The 22,729-nt window shown below is 32.7% G+C and overlaps 1 protein-coding gene across 1 annotated transcript in view; it reads right to left on the minus strand.

The window, feature by feature from the left end:
- Positions 1-22,729, minus strand: part of spir (spire type actin nucleation factor) — a 75,930-nt gene that overhangs the window by 14,156 nt on the left and 39,045 nt on the right. The window contains exons 4-8 of the mRNA XM_077439299.1: positions 17,144-17,307; positions 11,102-11,290; positions 7,960-8,135; positions 7,813-7,876; positions 7,623-7,743 (exon numbers count right to left, since the gene is read on the minus strand). Of these exons, the coding sequence (XP_077295425.1) occupies positions 7,623-7,743; positions 7,813-7,876; positions 7,960-8,135; positions 11,102-11,290; positions 17,144-17,307 (714 nt within the window). The remainder of the gene's footprint in view (positions 1-7,622; positions 7,744-7,812; positions 7,877-7,959; positions 8,136-11,101; positions 11,291-17,143; positions 17,308-22,729) is intronic.

A 22,729-nucleotide genomic window follows, 5' to 3' on the forward strand; every position in this document is an offset into this window, starting at 1 on the left:
CTTGCGTTTGAGGTGTTCAGATTGAATTAAGGATTTAGACGATTCAAAAATAGAACCATTGTGTGTTTGTGTAACGAAAATATCCAGCTCTGCTTGGGATTGCTATATATATTTCATTTTAGTAGGAAAACTCTAAAGTTCCATTCCTATTGGTTGAACATCTAACATATGTAAATCTCAAAATACGCAATTCCTATTATTCAGAACATTTCAATTAACCAATATAAATGGCGTATTATAATCTTTACGGCGAACATCAATGAAGTGAAATATAGACGGAAGCAGCTAAGAATCATAGTGGAATAAGCTAAGATGTCCTGACGAATAGGTATGGCGTATTTCTACTGCAAACATCAATGAAGTGAAATATAAACGAAAACAGCTAACAATTAAATAGCAATAACCAGCAGCATGAACGAGTGGTCACGGGTTCGAGTTCCACTAGTTGCTGCTGGCCAGATCTTGGTTTGTGACTCGTTTCCTATCAGAGTTTGCCAATTTTCCTGATTTTCATTAAAACGGTTCCTTCAAAAATTTGCATTCCTTCCCCTATCTCTTTGGCATATCTTGAGTTATTTTGCGTCTCAAAGTTTAATTTCTCCATAAATATCTATGTGGATGATTATCGTATAAAATTTATATATAATTTGGTGTATTTCTTAATATGTATAGTACACTCGTCGCATTAGAGCGATCTGTGAGATTACACGATTAATTAAATAAAAAATAAAATAAACAAGATGTTCCGACCAATAGCAATCGCGTATTTTTTCTCCTTGCTGCACACATCCATGAAATTAAATATAGATGGAAACATTCGTACTGACGTGAAATGTTTTTGATTCAAAATTCAAAACATTGAGAAACTCTCAGACTCGTACATTATCCTCCCTCGTATTTAACGAGTACAAATTTAAATTCCACATAGCAAAATGTCCTGCAAAATTAAATACCAGTGACTTACAAACGTCCTCCAGACGAAGGACCATTGTACTTGGATTCGCCTTCTATTATTTATATTGTAAGGATCAAGATTGAAGACTCGAAAATTCAACAGCTCGAATTTGTTATCAATGAAAAAACATTTATCATTAAAACTAGAGAAACTTTGATTCATACATAGTATTTACATATGTATAGCGTGTTTAATAAAATGCATTACCATTTTCGCAATGACTCACTAACTTCAATTTGAGGGGCGATGAAACAGTAACGATAAGCGGCGGGATTACATTAGAAAAGGAGTTCTCAACCAGTGTTCCATGGATCTCCTGGGGATTGGTAAATGAGTCTTAGGGGATGCGTGGGTTGCAGACTTACATATTTGCAAACTCAATTTCGCTCGAGTTGATAATATTTTTCTGATAGGTATAATAAGAATAACGCATAATATAAAAAATCGTCTGCGTCGAAAATGACCTTAAAAATTGATTAAATAGGCGAGCCTACCCATAACATTTTTAATGGAATCGTAAAAAGACGTTAGATTGAATTTATAATTTCTAGAATAACAATTTCCGAAATTAGCCTACATATAATGTTTCTAAACAAATACAGAATGTAAATATAATAATAAATAAATTTATTTTTACTCTTCCTGGGACGCATTAGGCTTGATCTATTTAGCTAGTTTAATACATACTATATACACTTATATTTATCTTAATTACATAACTCTAACCAGCAGCGTGGTCTAGTGGTGAATGTTGAATTATTTCGTACTTGATGTTACGAGTTCGAATTCCCGCTAAGTCTCGCTGTTGGCCAGACCTTGATTTGTCTAGGTCGATCGTTTCTTATCAGAATATGCCAATTTTTCTGATTTTCATTGAAACGATTCCTGTAAAATTGGCGTTTCCTTCCCAATTTTCTGTTGCGAACCTTTAGTTATTGTTATATATTAGGTTTCGCCATATTACTCACCATAGATGTCTCTGTGGTTGTTTATCGAATATAAAATTCGTATTGTTTCATGAAAGTTATTCATCGTTATTTATCGTATTAATACGATGTTTGTAATATATGTATACTGACCATAGATGTCAGATATTTAGATTTACATGTATCTATGTAATAATTATGTGGACCAGGAAGGCGCATTTGGGGTTTACCTGTTAAGCCTTCCTGGTATATTTGTATATATGTATGTGAAAATATGTATGTAAAATAAAAAAAAATAAAAAAAAAACTCTAAAACTAAACAAACGTATATGATTACAACAAAATTAAAATTGAATTACGTTACATTCAAGTAAAATTTGCTTAAATAAGTGTGTATAAGTTACGAACAAGCCAAATACATACATTGTATGTATAAAATTTTCATCCATGTTTCTAAAGTTAGATAAGATTTGATTTTAATGTTTATTGTTAAATATGTTAGAATAAGCATGTACATATGTATATTACAAGCCAGCAGTATAAGTCGGTGATTGCGTTAACGCTAACCACCGAGAGGTTCACGGGTTCAATCCCATAGTTGACCTCGATTGAAGATAATAAATAGCCTCGGGTGTGGCTCATGTATGAATTCCTTCCCAAAACCACTCGTTGAAATATCAACGGGCGCAACGCTAGTTTTCGATATAAAAATTTATGAATAATAGATTCATATACTTATTTGATTTGAATTTTTAATTTAAAATGTATTCATAAAACTGATTTAGAATCTCAGAACGAAAGAATATTACATCCCTTTATGGTGGTCTTCCATTATAGGTATGTAATATAAAACGTAGGTGCAAAAAGTCAATTTCATTTCGTTTAAGTTAAAAATAAAATAAAATTAAATCACAATAAACGTCAACCAAAATTGGAAGCGAGATAGATTTAAAATTGTATCCCGAATTTCCGCGTGGGATTTGACCTTTATGGTTCTATCTACGTACATACATACGTTTGGATAGAACCTGCAAACCGGAACCGAACAACGCTTAACTAAACCGAAAACATTGAACAAATCGTATTTGGGCGATGTTGTTATTTTTTCCACTTTATTCAAATTTAGTCACTGCACGCCATGATAAGATTAAACGGTTTTGTCTTTCGTGAAAAGAAAAAAAAAGAACGAACGAGCGAAGGATTGAGTCGAATATAAAAGAGCATTCACTGTACCAATGGCCACTTTCTCCATCTCAACACTGTTTATTATTAGTCGTGCTTGTAACATTTGCCACGTCGAAAATTTGTGGTCGTTGATATTACGATTGCCAAATGTAGTAATATGTATGTATAACAAAGCGTGTCTGGTTGCGATCCAGATGATTTCCAAAGATCGCCTTGAATATTCAATGTTCACTCGAATGATGTGTAACAAATTGGTTATATTTCAATACAGCTGAGTAATGATGATTTATCGTTTATGTGAAAATAAATATATGTAAGCCTGTAAAACAGAAGTAATTGTAGCAAATCGGTACGTTTAAGAAACAATGTTAGTGTGTTAAAGATTAACATAACGTTACAGCATGTAACCGAATTCTAATAGACGGTAAATCTATTGATCCCATTACATACATACATGCAAGTTGAAAATATAATTAAGTTTTGAACTGTACTACGTGGGTCGATGTACTTACGTACATATGTACATACTGAATGCCAGTTTTTTGCATGGACTTTGACAGGTGACTTTTTTTTTTGCTCAGAGTTTGACGTTAACTGATGCCGGAAAAACATAGGCCACACTTTTGTACCGTTTTCAGATTTGCTTTAATTTATCAATTAATGTTTAGTCTAGTCGTCTTAAATCTTTGCCTTTATTCGTCTGTGCTGATTTTGTATTGCTTTTTAGTAGTCGAAAACAGTGGAAAATAAAACAAGACAATCGGAAAATGATTAAGGCAATATGCTTTTGGAGAATTGGAGCAAGAAAGGAAAACCTTTTTTTCCTCTCTTGCATTCATCACTGTTGGAACGTGTATCGTTATTTTCCGGTGCCCTAATTCGCCCTATAGACCTCGGATTTTGACGGGCAATATCCTTTTGAGGCGGGACAAGTTGCTGATGGGCCTCATTTGTAACGCATTATGTAAATTAAATAATATATTTAAAGCTAGCGGAAATATAACAAACAACGTTCTCTTCTTTCACTAACAACCTGAAACATGTCCTTGGCTGGTGCACTATTGTTTTTTAATTAATCAAAGGGAGAATTTTAGCCCTCGCGATTCATAGAATATATTCAACGCCAATATTAGATATGTATGTATTGATTTAAAATTACATCTTTGGTTTAAATTATTTAAAATGACATATAATCAATATAACGTTGACTTCTTGTTCAAAAAATAATTTTTATTTTATAAATTATAATAATTCCTTGAAAAATGTAAGACAATTGCCCAGTTCGGCCTTTGAAGTGACCATTTTTTCAAGGCCGGCGCAACCCTGCACACCATTGTTCATTTTTATGGTGAACCTTTTTTTTTGCTCTCTAGCTTTGTAGTTTGCCCTGTTTCCTGGAAAATAGCCCCAAAACGCCCTCTTTCCCGGAAAAAGCACGCTCCACCGCCTAAGACTAATAATTATCATCCGAACTCTAGTCATAAATAGACTACAGAAGGTGATTAGGGTAAATAGTTTTTACTATTGTTAACTTCATTAACTTCGAAAACCTTTTGTTTTTGCTTTCTTGGTTTTAGCTCTGTTGGAATGTGTATTGCTATTTGTCATTGCCCTAATCACCCTTCCGTAATCTAGTCATGAACTTCATAAAAACGATTTTCTTGAAATAACATTTTAAAAGTTTAATATTAAGAGAACTATGATTATGATTTTTTCACTTTTAAAATACAAAAGTACAAACAAAAGTGAAAGGTCAAATTTTGCGCCAAAATATTTGGCGCAATATTTTTAGGATTTTATTTTTATTAATAGATCGAAATTTGTGAAATATAGCTCAAACAGTTACATGAATTGAATTTCAGCCTGAACATTGTAAAAAAGACAATCTTCAAATATTGAAATTAACTAATATTAAAATTGATTTATGAAAACAGCGACTATCAAAAAACAATAAATTAAGATCAAATTTAATATTTAAGTTCTCTATTTTTAGTAATTATCAATGTTTACGCATCTCAAGATTAGGTTAAATTGAAATACAAACAATACAGTATTATTTAATTTAATCGTTACGTTTTCTAATTGAACAGTCGCGCTATAATTAGTAACCAAACCAAACAATGTAAAGTTTACCAGTTAAAATATCCATAGTCATGTTGATAAGATCCTATTAGTCCAAGGTTAATTCGCACAATAACACAATACTAAATATAAATACGCGTGGCTTTCACGGCGATTGTTGTAAGACAAAAAAAAAGCAAACAAACGATCCGACGAAAATTGATCCAATTAACCAAAACGGAGATTGAAAAAAAAAATAGCGCCACTTGAACTCGGCCGTAAACAAACTCGGAAGTACAATAATGGGAAATCGACGTTTATTAAAGATCAGCAAGACAAACGAAAGATTGAGACGAGCAACAACGACCCAGACCGGTGTCTACTGGACCACTGCATAGTACATTTTCCGTAGCCGCAAAGCCTCCAGCGGTTTTACTAATGCCCGCCATACACTATATTTTTTTCTTTGAAATGAAAGTACGCAGTCAAATAAACACAATCCTCATATAACTTACCAAAAATCGAATGGGAGCTTCGCAACATAGCACTTAAAAGTTTCACTACACTGATTTATTACCGGTTTGTAATTAAATTGATGGAACATCTCATCCGCAACATGTCGAAAGTATACATATAAATAAATAGTGATAAAAAAATACAGTGAATATAGATATGTATTATTAGATCCTCCGCTAGCCTTTTAAAATCCAAGACCCTCGCTTTATTATCATCAATTTTATTATAATAATGTAATGAGACCTTTAAAATATGTATATATTATAGTCCAAGTGTACATTTCGTTCATACACGAAACAATCTGGCCAGTTAGTGTGCACAAAACAACAAATTGACAAACGGACTAGTTTGTTCATGCACCAGCTCTATGGTTTGTTCCATCTTTTTATGTATGTATGGATTTACATATGTATGCTTAAGCCGAGTTGCATTTTTTTAATGTTAGCGAAAACGGGAATTATAACAACGTTATAAATGTGGTTTCTATAGGATTTCCTTATAATTTTTTAAATCCTTGGCGTTTTGACATCTCAAAGGTATCAACAGCTAAAAGTTTCATGCGACACCCAGTGAGTCTATTTGAAGAAAAATTTTGACTACTAGCACTTAAACTAAAACCAATAGTTAGTGTATGAACAAACTGGTATGTTCATGAATGGACCGGAGTGAACACTTGGACTGTAATATATATGTACATCGTGAAATCATTTGAATTTTTATTCATATTGAATCTACTTAAGATGTTTAAACTGTCTTTAACTCAAAAAATAATTCTTTTAAATAATTCAATTGGGATTTTACACATATTTTTAGCTAATAATGCCATCATTCAATTTGATATGTCAAGTTTTTGATACCAAAAAAAATGTAATTTCCACAAAAAGAATTGTTTCGATATGTTTGAATATAATTTTTAGCATTCTCCGTGATTTTTTTTTATTGCAAGTCATATTTTGGGTGTTGCCAATTTACATTCAGGCAAAAATTCCGAATATGCAGTTAATTATCGTATCGTATCGTGTATGACCGACAAAATTTCGAGATAGCGAGTGAGAGGACGGTTGAGAGCCTGTTTTGGTTCCTGTCGTGCCTTCACATATTGTAGCAAGTAAAAGTATCGTTATTGACGTGTATAGGTGTATTATATAGACGATAGGTATATAATGTATAACACCAGATTTATCTCGCAAATGCGAATCGTGGCCCTATTTCCCACGGCGAGTTGCGCGACCTGCGTCATTGCAAATCTGCTGAAATTGCAATCGTGTTATGCGCTGTGCGAACGTTGTTATGGAATCGTTATGTAAAATTGGCAAGTAGTAATAAAGATGAATGCATCGTAGTAAATCCATAAAATCCATTCAAAATTTATGCATCGTAAATTTGAATGTTAAATGAAAATGCAAACATTTTATATTAGTAGTAGTATATAAAAATAAAAATTATTAAATAGAGACATCTATGAAAAGTTTAAAATGTTATTTTGATCTACGATCAATTTATTATTATAGTTTGTTACCATTGCCAATAGATGTCTCTAGACTACAATCAATACTAAAAAATAAATGAAACAATATAAAAAAAACTATTTAAATTTTAATTTTGAATTTAAAATTATCACATCGCATGCAATCAAGAAAAAAATTTTTTCACCGCAAAATAGTTGTAATAAAGAGTTCCAAAAACCAAATAAAATAAGGGTGTAAGTTTGGACTGGGATTTTCAGGATTTGTGAGGTTCGTCAGGAATACATATTCTAAAATGAACAATAAAAAATATACACATACATTCAACAATATGATACTTTAAAAGAACCAAAAAATCTAAATAAATAAGATCTACGTTAGATAAATGTACTTAACTTTGTTAAAGGACATTGAATCCCGATTGAAAATACCTTGTTAGACAATAATTCAATTAGTGAACAGTAAAATTATGAACAGTCATACTGTAAATAAATTCAAGCAAAGCATACTCACGTTTCGATCTTGATCTGGTGAGGGTAGGTCTTAAGGGTCGTCCTCGTTTTATTGAATCTAATAGCTGTTCTCTGGGCGTAGCTTCCCGAGCAGTAGCCGGTGGTAACTTCCTTTCCGAGGCCTGCGACAAAATCCCACTTGAAATACACAATAATAACCCAAATAACATATGAAATATATAATACAATACCTTTTTCAATGGAGGCCTACTTCTAATGAATTCCAAGATCATAGCATGAGCGTCCTTCTTCACTCTAAAAATTAAAACAAAACTTAAATATATACATACATCATCAACATATTTTATGAAAATAAAATGAATATATACATAAGATACCTAGGAGGAATATTTCCGTCGACTTTTCTCAATTTGTATCTCCTCGAACGAATATCGTCCATTAAAATTTCATACGGAGTCATTTCGTATTCAATAGGAGTACAAGATGAAAAGTCGACCTTTTTTAGCTTGACCCCCATCCTCAATTCGCCGATTACTTGCATCCAAAATCGTGCCTATAAGCAAGAAAAATGAATGGTAAGTAAAAATTATATGCATAGTAATGGTTATAAACAAAACTACACAGATCAATTGAGCATGCATTTACAGGATATAAATGTTACATACTTGCAGTGCCAGCCATATCCTACGGTGGGACTAAAATAAATTATAATTCTTTTAGAATTACAATTGCAGTACAGGAATATGGTTACACACATAAGTAATTACTATTGTTATTTCGATAATCTTAATATAAATCGCATTGTTCGAGATTATTGGCATAGTTTCGCAAGCGGAAAACGTTCGGTTAGGTTAGGTTAGGTTGCAGGATGTTGCGGCATTCGAAAGTGTGTGGAGTTTTCTTATCGATAACGATCTTTCCGATTCGTAAGATGAATTTCCTCCTATTTGGATGCGATGTCGGTAACGCTCCGACCGAGCGTTGTGCAAATATAATAATTCTTAACTAGAGTCGTTACTGTGGGGTCTTTAGTTTTGGTTTTTTCTTTACATAAGCAACGCACCGTTCGTTCGTTGTTCTCTCGGTAAGTGCAATTATTTCGACATTAGGTACGGCAAACACTTTTTAAAAATATCATATAACGAGCATTAGATTGGTGGTAGTACTAGAAAAATTGTTAAAATAAAATACGACACAGAAAAAGAAAATTAATTAGAAATCGGTGACGTTGTAATTGAATTTTGTACGGAGTCCTGTTAATTTCGATTGTTAAATCGACGATTCTTGAGAATTTTTGAACACCAAATTGGATTTAATTATTCATTTTGCCTATACATATGTACAAATTGACATTCTGCCGAAAAAGATTCACGCAAGATAGTCGGCAACCTACAGTATATAAATCCTAGGGTATTTTTGGTAAAATTTGACCTTTTACTTTTGGATTTGTCACAGTCCTATTAGTAGAAAGTTCTTAAAACTTTATTTCACAAAAATCGTTTATGTCAAGTTCATGATTAGACTACGGAATGTGATTACGGCAAATAAAAATACACATTGGGAAATGACAGAGCGAATTTGGCAAATAACAGAGCTGAAAGCAAGAAAGCAAAAAAAAAGCTTGTAAAAAAGGTTTTCGATGAAGTTAACAATAGCAAAACATATTTGCCCTAATCACTTTCCGTAGTCTATTCATGACTAGTGTTCAGATATTAATTATAGCATGAATGAATAATGGTCACTGCAGTGGTCTAAATAGGCAATTATTTTATATTTATAAAATTAAAATTATTTTTAAACAAGAAGAAACGTTGAATTAATTTTAATAACTAGCACTAAATCAATGGATTTAGCGTTAAATATTTTCTATGAACCGCTAGGACCAAAATTCTCCTTTAGACTAAATAAAAAAAAATTGCATATACATGTGTGATAGTAGATAGTGGAAGAAGAAAACGTTGTTTATTATATTTCCGCTAGATGTTAGTGTATATAATGTGTTACCAATACGGCCCATTGGAAACTTATCCCGCCCGAAAATGATACTGTTCTAGTTTAAATTCAATGTATACGCATAATGAATTTCAACTGCGACATTTTGACTGATTTGTACTCAGTATTGATCACTGATCACTTTTTTAATATAATTTAATATGTATAATATTTGCCCATTGCCATTTTGTTCCGCCCCAAAACAATATCGCCCTGGTCATAGTTTCAGGTATTTATTGCTAATGTTGCTTACTTTAGTATTAACAAATTTTATACATTGCAAAAAAGTTGTATTTCCCAAAAAAAAATACGCATGTGATTTATTACAATAGTTTCACTATATGCTTAGTTTTTTGCAGAATCATGTTCATTACAGAAATCACTTCGAACGTGTGGCCCACTTGAAATATTTAATATATTAAATCAAATCAGCCTTTTTCATACAAACAAAAACCATGAAAAGTGTCTCAGGTTTAAGTATGAATTTATATATGAAATTTAAATGCCGCATTTACGAGTATATAAGATGGAATTTCGATTCGTGTAAATTGAGGGACAAAGTGCTAAAAATTATATTAATTCGACACAATTTCCTCACATTAAATTTTACGAAGAAACTGAAATTGATAAAGTGCTCAAATCAACTTCGCTACACTTCAGGTAATGACACACAAAAATTAAATTTGTAAACATTTTACTATTCACTTTCAAGCGTTTCTATTTATACACTTTTCATTAAAACTAGCGGATAACATCAATACACATATAATTACTTCCGACATATGCAATCTTTGTATTGTAGCTTAGCCTTCAATGACATAAGCAATTACACTGTCCAGATTTATACTGTGGGTATTTTACAAAAGCTTTTATGTACAAAGAAAACAAATCTAACACTTCTTTAATAAGATTTCCGGATCGACGTCTGACATATATAATTCGAAAATGATAAATCACGATCAAAATTAATACAAGCTCTCTAGATAAATAAGATGATAGATGATAAGGAGACAATAAACGAGGCAATTTATCGAGCGATAAGTCGCATGTATGGTAAATGTCGTAGTAGGCTATGCTACGAGCGATTTGTCGAGCAATCGATTGCCCCGATTTGTTTCTGATAATCTTCTGACAAACAAAGATTCATTTGTCAAATACAATTTTAGGAGCACATTGATAGGGATGGAAGCTTTGGGATCAAATTTTGCTCGAATCATCATCGATTGTATTGTGAACAAAAGCCGTAGACTCTATGGAGACACTCTACGTAGACACTACGTCGTAGACTTTACGCTGTAGACTCTACGGCAAACCATCACCCAGTAGTAGATTGCCGAGCAATCTGTTTGGTGATAGATTGACGGCAATAAATTGCCTCATCTGTGAATTCCTTCAGACTAATACAATGAGGCAAATTTCGATAAAAAGTCCGTGAGACCAATTTTATTGGCTCAAAGGACCAATTTTATTGGTACTAAACGTAGCAAACTTTTCATACTTGTGAATTTATAGAATGTTGTAAATTACCCAATCGGAAAATCTTAGACTGTCCAACTCCCGGCAGGCGGCAGCATCAGCTCTCCGATAGAGGTCCTTGGCTCCTCCATCGCGCACGCGCGCCAGGAATTGTGTCAATTCCATAGCTTCTGCAACCAGCGCGCGACACACAGCTTGGTAGTGAGCTGCGGCTCCCCTGCCCCCATGCCACGCACATCTCTGCAAAAACATAAACAATGCAATAAATACAACCGATCAATACGTACCACTCAATGCTCAAAAATCAAACCGAAGAAAAGCGTTTTTCCTTTGAAAAGCATATTATTCAATTTCAAAATAATAAAAATATAAAGCATTAAAGTTTCGTTTATACCAACACAGCTCAAGCTAGCAACTGCTCGTAAACGAAAAATATTATATAGTACATTCTATGTATATGTACACATTCATATGTTCCGTAATGTGTATGTGACTTATCGAAACAGCAGCAACCGACATGATCTATTTATTGTATTTTTTTATTTCAATCGAACATGCATACATGTAATACTGATACAATACAATTGTACAAGCATTTTTACAGTGCGAATTCATACAAACATCATCCACATTGACATATATGGAGAAATTTTTGCAGCACTTTATTATATAAATTGACGAACCTCAAGACACTGAATAGCTTGAAATTTGCAAGACAGATTCGAAATGAAATGCCAATTCACAGGAATCGTTTCAGTGAAAATCAAAAAAATTGGCAAACTTTCAAAGGAAACGATCGACCTGGAGTTAGATATCAAGGTTTCACCAGCGGCGGAACTCTAGTGGGACTCGAACCCGTGACCGATACATGATATGCTGACCACTAGTCCACGCTGCTGGTTAAATTATACAGCAGTACGTGTCACTGAAACGTATCAAGCAGAATCGGCTTTCTTCGGCCGCTGTAGAAATATTCACGCATGACGTGACGTCATAATGGCGAGTGCACCCGCATTAACGAAAGTGTTTCCATTTGCGTATGAAAATTTTCCGAAATATTATTTTTTGAAATGATCGAATAAGAAAGTATGATATAACAGGTACGATTTCCCATGGAAACAAAGAATGCGCGGATCGAAAAATAATAAACATTTAGCATTAAAAAAATGTATATACATATTTTTATGTAGAATAATATAAAATATCAATATCGATCAGTCGAACGTCTCAACACGGGGACCCCCAAGTAGTCTGGGCCCTCGAACTTTGACCCCAGCTTCCCTCCCCCAGGGCCCTGGAACATTGGCCCTACATACAATGTAAGCCGATTATGCCTAGCAATTGTCCAAAACAAGCAAGAACCTGCCGAAAACGAGCAGTGCCGTATAGTATTAATAGAACTAGTCTTTTCGATGCAGTGCTGTGCTGTTTTCAAATCAGTTCGAATTCTGTCTATATCCCATTTCAATCAGCTTGGTAGTACACGTGCTTTGGATCTCGATTTAGATCGGATGAGATTTGTTGTTGATAGGATAAATTTTGTATGGAGCTATTAAGATCAACATCAGGGTGTAAAAATATTTACGTACATACATACATACATATCGAAACCAATAGATTTATAACCGCACATCTAAATATGAACCTGAGTTTAAGTGTGAAATAATTTTGCAAACTGCACGTGCTTTTATGCGTCACACTTCCAGTACAATTAATTCTGAAGTACTTTTCAAAAACATTTGATAAATATTCACATTTCTAATACATAATAAGTTCGCCTCGTCAAAACAACATGAGCATGCAGATTTTAGCACAGATTACATTATAATAAAATCAATAAATTAATTAAAAACTAAATTTAAACGGATAATGCATAGATCAATAGATGTTTGATAACATAACATTTTGCGAATATCTAAGCCTATCTGATAATAAGAATAGCCTTGTAAAGAGCAAATTTCACTGGCGTACGTGCCTGTTTTATACATATACATTAAAGTGTATATATTTATATTAAAAATTTGAGATCATATCAACTAGCGAATTAATACATATAGTATCATATTAAATTACAGCCAATTTGAGATGTGAAAATCGTTGTATTGCTAAGTAATGGTGGCAGTAGCTTTCCGTTCGACCGCTTAATATCGAATTATCTCCGATTCGGACTTCTCTCTCGGCACTTTTGCACAGGCCGATGATGATAAGCCATCTCTAGAAGTGTATTAAGTATACTTTTGTGGAGTGCAGAACAATTGCTCGGCGTGGAATATAATGCGCCAGCAGTTTGACCCCGATCTCTGTGTGTGCGAGCTGAATTTCATTTATAGGTTTCATAAAACGTGCCTCACTTAGATCGTGATGGCCTTTTGTGTGGATTTTTTCCCCGATGCCTTTCCATTTTCATGCACGCGTGTAATATTTATTTATTTATTTGTCTACGTATGTATATTTGGACATAATAATAACAATCGGAGCGATGGTTATGCGCTTGTGGAGCGTTCCGTTCGTTACTTCTTACTGAATGAAAGGTCCGGAGTTCAAACTGTGTTATGAGATTTTAACGATCGTATCGCTACTGATTGGTATTAAAAGATAATTCCTAACCTTCAATTTTTCCTCTACATTCAATTTTTTTGTTGTTTAATTCTTCTGAAATTGCTTTCTTGTGTAACATTGACAGATATAAAATTCAGAACGGTCATCCCCTAACCTAACCTAAAAGTATTCATTTTTGTCACTACATTTTATACCTAATAGTTGATACACACAGTCAGTGGTGTCACCCCAATTTTAGAACAACGGGTTTCCAATTTTTTTATCCGTCAAAATAAATATAAATTTCAATTTTTACGTAATAAAGACTTGAATGAAATTTTTTCTTATATTTTATTCTAATGTTATAATATTTCAAATGATTATTTATATAAATTCACTAGCTGTTAAATTTGAATTCAATACTGTACATAATTTGATTTTTTTACGTTGCTAATTTAAATTTTTGACACTTCAAATAAGTGTTCGCAGACTTCCAAAGAGCTTGAAATTTTAAAATATTAAATATACAGTAAAATGAATTTTAAAAACATAAAATCATACAATATATACATACATACATAAAAGAACCTTTAGAAGCATAAAACATGCAAATATGTATGTATACTTTTATAACCTACTCGAAAATAATTAATATTTTAAAATAATTAATGAATTGATTAATTTCAAATATGTATGTAGATAATAAATAATTTATGAATTATATTATTTACAATTTAGTGTAAATCTACATATATTTTTTATCAAGCTTCTCTTTGACTTTTACTAGAAATAATGATTCCATGTGCAGACTGCAGAGACATTGAACGGCGAACAGTTAATTTTGCTTGTGCATAACGGAAAAAAGGTATTTTCTCTTTACCTGCTATGTAATCCGACTACGACCTTTTCTAAATTGTAACCCTGGAAAACAATTTTCAAGATTTGTATAATTTTTGACAAAAATTATATGAATTTTTAGATTTCTAACAACGGGTTTCCAGAAACTTTTGATTTTTAACAACGGGTTTTCGGAAACCCATGGAAACCATTAGGGTGAAACCACTGAACACACTCCTTCTTCTCTCATGCTGAAGATATCCCAACAGTTTTTCTTTCTTTGTTTATATCTCCATCGATCAGAGTTCGAGGGTTAGAGTTTTCCTCTCCTTAATCCACTGTACATATGTATGTACATAGAATAGTTCCAAGCTCATCACATAACTGATCTCATCTTCTTCACATCATGAACATCCATTTGAGCATGGCTTGGTGGTTGCGTTAATTCTAGCCACCGAAAGGTTGCCGGGATTGATCCCATGGGTTGACCTCTATTGAAAATAATTTATTCGGATTATTACATATCTGTAGTACTGCTTGTCAGATTTTGATATTTGTGACTCCAAGTCGATTGTTTCCTATCAGAGTTTGCCAATTTATCTGATTTCATTGTTGAAACGGATCCTTATAGAATTAGAATAAACCAATAAAAGCATCCTACCTATTGTCACCACTATTTGAATATGATTTCAAAATACATTTATATGTGTGCCAGTTTAATACATAGCCATGGAGTCCATCGGCTATGCCACCTTTCCCAAATATAAATTAAATAAATAAAAATAAAGCATCTCATACAGAAGACAGCAATGGAACAATCATCCTTAGTTCCCATTGAACTTGAAGTATCCCATATTCACATCACCTGGGGCACGTACCAATTTGATGGTTTCGTCGCCTGTTGCCGGGGGCATGAAGTTCCTCAACCAGATTTCTATTAACTTGAATTTGTTAAATCTAAAAAATATGCTGATCTAATTGAGGGATTGTTTAATTGTTTTATATTTATGCTAGTTTGTTTTTTTATTGTGTTTTATTTTATTTCCATCTTATTGTATACTTTTTTTCTTTTTTTGATTAGCCATAGTGGCGACTTAAAACTACTCTGTAATGTCACTATGACAAAATTGTAATAAATAAATACGTTAAGTCTTATTTAAAAATACACAAAGGCTTAATACATACTGTACATCATATATATAATACCGATATTCTGTCTGTCTATCTGAGATAACGCTCGCCGCACTATATTAGTCGTTTCAATTCGACATACATATGTACGTCACATCTAAACCACTGCCAAAAAAACGTACGAATATAATAAGAAAATAAAAAATTCTGTTTGCTACCAATGTTTCCTCTGGGCAAATAGACGGCGCTAAGTCTCTGAGCGTTTACCGCCAACTATTGAAAATTTATTTAATTAATTAATTTTTCTATTGGTGTTTTTTATTGTTTACAAGTAGGTATGTAGGTATTTTTACCATTTTTTTTTCATATTAAACAATTAAATATAAATATTAAATTAAATATATTTAAATATAAATATTAAATGAAATATATTTGAAAAAAATTCGACGAGAAATTCACAAACAGAACCGACACATTAATTTAATTTTTTTTTTTTATTTAATAATTTAATAATATGCCAACACCCATGCGATGATACTTCATCGGGTACAACACTAGTACATACATATAATACTACATATGTAGTTAGAAAAATATCACATCATTTTTTTCTTCGTGTTGCATCTTTGTTTGATACAAAAGACAAACCTCATGTTAACTATTTTAACTATTCCACATAAATACAAAACTCAGAATTATTATGCTATATACATCCAGAGGTCAGTGGCATAGTATTGAAGATAGATCACTTCCTTATACAGCTATTGAAATTAGGATGCATCATCTCCTGTCGAACTGGATTTCCTTTCAATTGTATAGGTATATTATGAATTTACGAAGCAAGTCGTCTCAAGTTCAATCGAACGTTTGCAAAACATCACCTAGTCTCATTTATAAAAGAGATAAATGGTCCATTAAAGATCACGCCAAATCCATATCATTACTTTTTCCATACAGAAATCATTGTGCAATCGAATTTCACAATACATGACCTCGGTAATGGTAAGGAAATCTGTATTACATATGTTAATTCAAGTCCTTCATAAGTGGGTGGTACAATACTATTACGTGTACACAATTGTCGAACAAATAAAGATGTAGCACACAGAGAGATAAAATTATATTTTTACTCCAAAACATGTCCAGATTGATTGTATAAATTGAAAAAATGAACTCTTCCAAAGAAAATCAAGATAAATAAAATCAAAACCATTACATATTTGGAATAGTATGACTGTTGGAAATATAAAAATAGATCAATACAAAAAAAAATCTGTCAGATAAATGCCGTGGGTGTTGATCTTATAACTTTTATGCATACGGACAATACATCATTACGCGAGACAAATACCCAACGACCTTCGATATAATGACCGGTAAAACATTCTCCAAAGTCCAAATTTAAATTTTTGCGGATACGTTATATAATTGGATACGTAATGGTATCAAAAAGTGGGTATTGGAGAACCACGTGAGTGATGGGAATGTTAACGAAAAATGTGTATCATTGAAATTATAATATGAACGCTTGAGAGCTTGGAGGCCAAATCTTTCATAGAGCTAACGTACGAAATGCGGATAAATTACCTCCAAAACATCATTACAAGTGAAATATCTTCTATTTGGTTCATCCAAAACATCTCCAGAATCTCTTTCGATGCCTTCATCGTCTGTTTCAGCCGTACCACTGCCGATTCCAACTCCAATTCCGTGATCGTTTTCATCACTCTTCAATTGAGATTCCCCCGTATCTAAAACAAAAAGAAAAAAAAATGAGAACAAACGTTAAGACTTGAAGATTTAGATCAAATTTATCCGAGAGATTATCATATTTAATGCAGACATTACGACGACTTAAAATACCCAAACGATATCGAATGTAAAAAATAGCGCTTTCGTTTGAAAACGACATAGATAAATTTTTATCAACTTATATTGTTGTCATTGTGATATATGATTGTTTGTTTATGATCTTAATATGTAATATATTCAACAATTGCGATATCTATCTATAAATACTATGATAAATAAAACACAAAAATAACAAATTCCACAAATTGAATTACATAATTATCTGCAAAGCCAAGAAGGAATTTAAGGTTATGCAAAATACAATTTAAAATCAGATGTTTTAGATCAAAACCTTAACGGTAAAAGATGAAAAAATATAAAATAAAACTTCATGAATAATTTAAGAAAGTTAAACGCGCGTATACGTGAGTAATTACAAGCATTTCATATTTTCATTCAAATTAAGTTCATATACATAATGTATGCGATATAAACCGACCGTCATATCGTGGCAAATAAGAAATAATTTTAACTGAAATAATACTGTCACATGAAAGCTCATTTTAAACTTTCAGTATTTCGATTATTTTCATAAAATCAACATCCAAGAGTTAACCTCATTCCTTTCAAGTCTATAAAAAAGTCCATCAACATACAGACACTCTTTACTATCATCATATCAATAAAAGTATGAGCTGTGGTTTCCAAACCAATTGCTACTAGGTCTCCCTTTTGAAAAAAAATCTATTCTTGGTGCCTCCTATTTTATTTCATGAAATAATACCAACACATTTTTTAATAATAAAAAAAAATACAAATAGAATAAAATTGACGGAACAAGGAAATTCTTCTTCCAACTGAATTATCAGCAAGCGATTTCACACATGATTCGCCTAACATTATTTCAACCATATCAATAGCTGCTGGCAAAACTAGTGTTTCTACTATCGTATATAGTTTTTTTAATTTTTGCCATTCAGAAAGAAACTTTGTACGATATTGGCATTGCATTTGATGAAACAGAAACTATTTTCCTGAACGTCTGCTCATGTTTATTAAATCAAACTATAATAATTGGCAAAAAATTTATGGGTTTACCAACGTATTCAGAATGCATAGTTTCAAGGTGCCAGTTTAATTTACTTGATCTCATACTATCTGAAGCTAAAACTTTGATACAGAACAAACTTCTTGATCTTCCCGAACATGATAGCATTTGAGAATCCCATTAATAAATAGGATGAATCGTATTTTCTTGTTTTGATATTTCTACTTTCTTGTTTTCTGTCGCTTATATTCCTACTATCTTTACATGTATTATCGTCAGCATCTTCATTAGTGAATTTTCTCTTTTAACCAATCAAAGATTATGTGCGTTGATTTATAAATATATATTATTTTATTTTATCATGTTTATTTTATTTCATCAATTTGAAAATCGCTGGTATAGAGTGCTTTTCTTAATATTAACAACCGACTTTAGTGTCTCAACAACCATAAATTCTATTTCCATTTAAATGAACCGCACACAAAGTTAATCAACGAATCAAAGTCACACAGTAACAAGCATTCCATTAGCAGCAATATATAGAAAGCAGCTGTTGATACATCGAAAATTGGATTAAGAATTTCAAAATTTCGAAATAAACGACAGACCTCTACTTCAAAATGGATTCTCTTCAGACAGTTCCGGGATTGCATATGGCCCGATGAAGGTTGACGATTTAATTTCCCGTCGTGTTAAGAGTCATTGTAGGCAGAAACCGCAACATCAACAACGGCAAGGCAAATCTCAATCGTTGACATTAAAATATTATTACAACAACGCACTATAGAAAGTGGCCGATCATTCTGCATAGAGAGCGAGTGCAGGCGAGTCCGTTAACTGCTCAATATAATGCATACTATACGCATTTAATACATTAGAAATGCAAAACAAACAGTAGATACGCACCATGCGTGACATTTACGATACAAATACACATATAATATATGTATGTACATCAGAGCGATAATACTAGTACCTACAAAACCTTAACTTGACAGAACTATTGTCAGACTATTCGTTCTGCGATTTTCGCTGACACTTTAGCATAGTTTATGTTTAGGTATTATCGACATTGCACATTTGCGTCGAAACCTTCCATGACTCACTGAAGGATTATGCACGCTTATGGCAATGATTGTGCACGAGGTATGGGGTCAAATAACGTCATCTGTAGTGTCCTTTGTAAAAGGGCTCCGACCGGAAGGAAATGCACTCAAATATTATGAAAAGTATTCAATTTGCTATTTTTTGCGATTCATCTGTGAAACATTCTGTTTGAGTTTCTGAATTGAGAAGATTCATATATGTATGTAAATGTACATATATGCAGTATTCGTGACTTGCTTTTGTAAATTTTTGGTCATAGGTGAAAATTTTTTTCCGTTTGGACCTGATTATCCCAAAGTTTTGTGAAAAATTCATTTTTTTCCAAATTAAAAGCACGTGATCGTGGTTTTTTTTTCTTTTTTGAGAAATAATTATTTCAGTTCGTCTATTGATGAATGAAGATTAATGTCTATGAGTAGTTTTTTTTTTACACTAAATGCCCAATTTATCTCAATATGTGCACATATTATATTTCCAATTATGTTCAAACTGTCTTCGGTCTGCGTTTAACATCAATTCAGTGTTGAGCGACTGGCCGTTGTCATCAATATCCTTTCAAAATTAATACATATGTACATATATAATCAATGCTCTGATTATCTATTGCAATCAAAATTTGCTATTATTATTCCACAAAAATTCTATTTTTTACAAGGTTTTTCTTGGTTAGTAATTGAATTTCAGACATATCAAAGGCGATTTGTATGAACAAGAAAACTCTTGTTATAAACGTATGTACATAGGTACATAAGTTATGGCATTATCTACACGCCTATCTCCGGCTGGTTCTTCCAATTAAAAAAATGCGAAACGTTTATAAATAAATTATGATGTCCGGTATGAATCACATACGTAGAACGCATTTCCTATTTATTTTGATAAAACGTTTAGTTTAAAATACAATAAAAAACACGGTAAAACTTGTCGCGCCCACTGCACTTCGATACGATTCTATAAGTGGGATAATGATATATAGACGACGTGTATACAAATATCACAATATGTATTTGAACGACAAGATCAATAATTCACATGAAACTGAAACCAGCACCATATTGGCTTTGATCGGTGGCGCAACTAGCGCCCCCGCACTGTTGCATTGCGGAGGGCCCAGATTCTTAATAGGTACCTTGCAGAATTTGAAATAATTAATTCAACGTTCATGTAACACACTGTTACTTACAGTCCTAGAATGCATTTTGATGAGAAATGGTACTTCATCATTTACAGCCAATCACTATCCACTGTCATCCGTCTCACCCCTCGTTTATATTCACTCTGGTACCATTCCAGTTCTTCCTTTGTCCAACTTTCATCCATTAGGGCGAAAACACACAGCGATGAACGTGGCACGTTTTTTTTTAGATAATTTTAATGTGTGAAAAAAATGGGCCGTGCCTTGCACATATTCTTGGAACGCCCAGCACTCACTGTCCCAAAATGACCTCCTGGAGCGTTTTCGGTAAAATTGTATCCTTGTATTTATCCTTGCTTGACAGTGGTCGATAACGGTGTATCCCATATTTGAAGAAATATAGAAGAACTTGTCGACGTTCACGTGCCACGTTCCTTGCTGTGTATTTTCGCCCCTTTTCTCTTCATTATATCAGCTTCCCTTGTCAAACTTCTCACTCAAGTATTTAATATCGTATCTGTCCTCATTATAACGATCACACAGTGTTCAATACTCCTTCGATTTGTTAAAGTTTCACATCCGTACGCCATCACTGGCAAAGCACATTGATCGAAAATCTTTTTCTTCGGGTAGAGTGGCATTTTTTAAATTTAAAAACGACGTTTATTCGCCCAAATGCACTTCATCCTAATATCATGTATCTTATCTCCTCTTCTTTGCTCAACTACTTCTAATGTTTTATCATATAATGGCATGCAATAACTGTTGAATATTAGTTCGATTTTATTTACGTTAATTTTTAGTCCTACTGTCCTATATACATATATTGTATGCGTCTTATACTTAGTGACTAATCTCCTCGATATAGGATTACATCGAATATGAATCGATGTAGTGAGCTTAGAATGTTCGAAAATGAACCCCTTTAACCCATTAATCCGTCTTAGAAACTACCTCATTGTGTTGGCCATCGAAATACATAACTTACAAACCGAAAAACTTAATCGATGTCATCATAATCATTTACAGCCATTCACCATCCAATGCTAGATGAAGGCCTCTTCAACACACTCCCAATCGTCTCTGTTTTGCGCAACTTTCTTCCATTTCACCCCATATATTTTCGTAATTTCATCTACCCATCTTCCTTGCGGTGTTTCATTTACCCTTTTACATTCTCTCAAGTATCATTCTAGCACTTCTTTTATCCTTTCGTTTAACTACATGACCCAACCGCTGTCGTTTCAATCTCTGCACTCTCTCCACTATACCCACTACTCTAGTCATACTTCTCACCCACATATTCCGCTTCCTATATTTTCTCGTTACGCCGAGCATGCAGCGGTCCATACTTCTTCATAGAGCGCATTGGATTTTGTGTAGCATTTTGGCGTTTAATGTCCAAGTTTCGCATCAATACATCATCATTGGCAAAAACCATTGATAGAAGATCATTTTATTGATACTACATATACTAAAACTTGGCATAGCCCTATTTTTGTAGCCCAGAATTTATGGGCAATTTAGTTGAAACATTACTATACGCATAAAACGTCTACATGTATATTACACGTTGGCCATAATATCTAAAACTTCATTAAAATATAACAAAGAAAGTTAATGTAAAGCAAACAAAACACGTAAAATTTCGTTTATATTGAATACGAAATTAAATGAACATATGTATGTATAAAGCCTACTATAAATTTTAATATAGATATATGTAACTCTCATATGCGAACAAATTATTCACTCGGAATGTACGCTATTTTCAGACATGCCCAATAACAATTTATGGTCTGATTTTATAAATGTAAAAAAAACGAATGTGAATAAAAAATTAAATGGCAATAATAATTTGTTCGTTCGAAATCATAAATCACTGTGCCGACTGCTGTCATTAATAAATTTTTGAATACATAATAATCGCATCAAATTTAACGTATCAACCGCTAATTGCTACAATTTAGAAATCTAATTTTACGGACGGAAACCTACGGAAAAAAATAAAATTAAAAAAAAGCCGACAGAATTTTCACACACAGTCTAAATACCTACTTATAAGACAAATACAAAAATAATTGATAACAAC

Source organism: Arctopsyche grandis, chromosome 10 (assembly GCF_051622035.1).
Source record: "Arctopsyche grandis isolate Sample6627 chromosome 10, ASM5162203v2, whole genome shotgun sequence".
Classification (NCBI taxonomy): domain Eukaryota; kingdom Metazoa; phylum Arthropoda; class Insecta; order Trichoptera; family Hydropsychidae; genus Arctopsyche; species Arctopsyche grandis.